Source organism: Myotis lucifugus, unplaced genomic scaffold (assembly GCF_000147115.1).
Source record: "Myotis lucifugus unplaced genomic scaffold, Myoluc2.0 scaffold_65, whole genome shotgun sequence".
NCBI classification, from domain to species: Eukaryota; Metazoa; Chordata; class Mammalia; order Chiroptera; family Vespertilionidae; genus Myotis; species Myotis lucifugus.
The window spans coordinates 539,207-540,868 of NW_005871113.1; the positions used below are offsets into that span (position 1 = coordinate 539,207).

General features: G+C 44.0%; 1 protein-coding gene across 1 annotated transcript; it reads right to left on the reverse strand.

Annotated features, from left to right (window-relative positions):
- Positions 1-703: 703 nt before the first annotated feature.
- Positions 704-1,246, reverse strand: LOC102419085 (cytochrome c oxidase subunit 6A1, mitochondrial). The gene is given in 2 exon segments (XM_014456807.2): positions 704-1,184; positions 1,187-1,246. Coding segments are annotated over 2 exon segments (327 nt in total). The 5' UTR covers positions 1,239-1,246; the 3' UTR covers positions 704-909.
- Positions 1,247-1,662: the final 416 nt, after the last annotated feature.

A 1,662-nucleotide genomic window follows, 5' to 3' on the forward strand; every position in this document is an offset into this window, starting at 1 on the left:
TCTGTGCTCCTACTCTGGCCCCTCTTCAGTATGGAAGACCCGCCACTTCCTCTGCCCATCCAATTCCTACTTACCCTCAATACCAGCTGCTCTGGACAGTGCATCTCCCATTGAATGCCCAGCACTCTGCTGGCCCTGTTCCTGAGTGTGGAGGCTGGTGACCCCACCTAGACATCCCATTGTACTGGTCTTTGCTTCATGGGTTAAAGACAATAGAATGAACATCCATTCCAGGGAAGAAACCTCTTCATTGTATAGAGTAGGAAACCAATATATAGAATGACTGAGGGACTTGTTCTAAGGAACAAAGTGGTACACTAGCTACAGGAGGGGGTAGGCATAGTGAAATAACTTGGTTCTGTAAAAATGGAAACACCTGGATGTGAATTATGCTTTGAGCAACCTACTAGTTCACTGACCCCAGGCCAGTTCCGTCACCTTCCTGGACCACTTTGTCCTTACTTACAAATCGGGAAGGATCATATCTTCTTTGTAAGATTGTTGTGATGATAAGAGATAAAGTATTTAAAATGTCAGACATGTGCTGGATTTTACTGTAGGTTTCCAGTTCTTTATTTTATTATACTGCCTCTTTCTATAGGACTAATTTATTTGAAAGTAGGCTCTGTGTTGTATCAGTCCCCCATATTCTCTATAACACACAGTTCAGTTCAGAGCATTCGGTGGGAGCTTCAGAAATACATTTTTTTTTTTTTCATGACCAACCTGTTATTTATTTAAGCCATCTCCTGCCATAAGCAAAGAGACGGAAGATCAGTGTACTCTATAGTCATCATTTTACATTAGGAAAGAAGTCAGCTTAAGGTCCCATACACTTTTCTGGTCCGTGTGCAGAGTATGGTCCAAACCAGTGCTGTGGTCCCCACTGGGTAGTGGTCCAGGTTCTGTTTATTCATCTTCATAGCCGGTTGGCAGCGGGTTCAGATGACGATTATGGAATAGAGTATGGTTACCATCTCCCCAGGGGAAGGGCTTGGTCCTGATGCGGAGGTGCGGGTAGGCGACGAACTCTGGCCGCTCGTGCTCCCCGTGGCGCGACTTGAGGAAGACGTTCAGCATGCTCACGGCCACCCCGGGCAGCGCCACGAAGTAGGTGAGGGACTTCCACAGGCGAGCTGAGCCCTCCTCGCCGTGGGCGCCGCTCGACATGGGCCGTGAAAGTAGGCTCTGTGTTGTATCAGCAGCCCAGCAACCCGAGACGCAGCCGCAGTCGCCATCTTTTTACCGAGACCCAGAAATACATTTTTAAAGGAAACAGTTGTTTTCTGAAAGAAGAACATTTGCATAAGTGAGTGTTCTCTGGAAGAACAACACTCACTTAAATGAACAATGAATTTAATTCTACTCTCTTGTTCCCCCCCATTCTTATTGCTCTATTGCTCTATTATGCCTTTATTTTTTATATCATCCCCATATGAGACAAATACTGCATAAACACATAAAATGTTAGTAATAAATGAAATTTCTAGCCTCTAAGAAAGTAGTGTTCTTGAACAAGCCTTAGGGGTTTATATAGTTTTAATCTATGAAAAATAATTAAGTTCTTCCCAGTGTTCATTTGTATTTTAGTATTAAAGCTCCAGATATCAGAACTGAAAAGATTTCCAGACTCATGCCAGAAGGAAGCTTCTAAGTGTACTC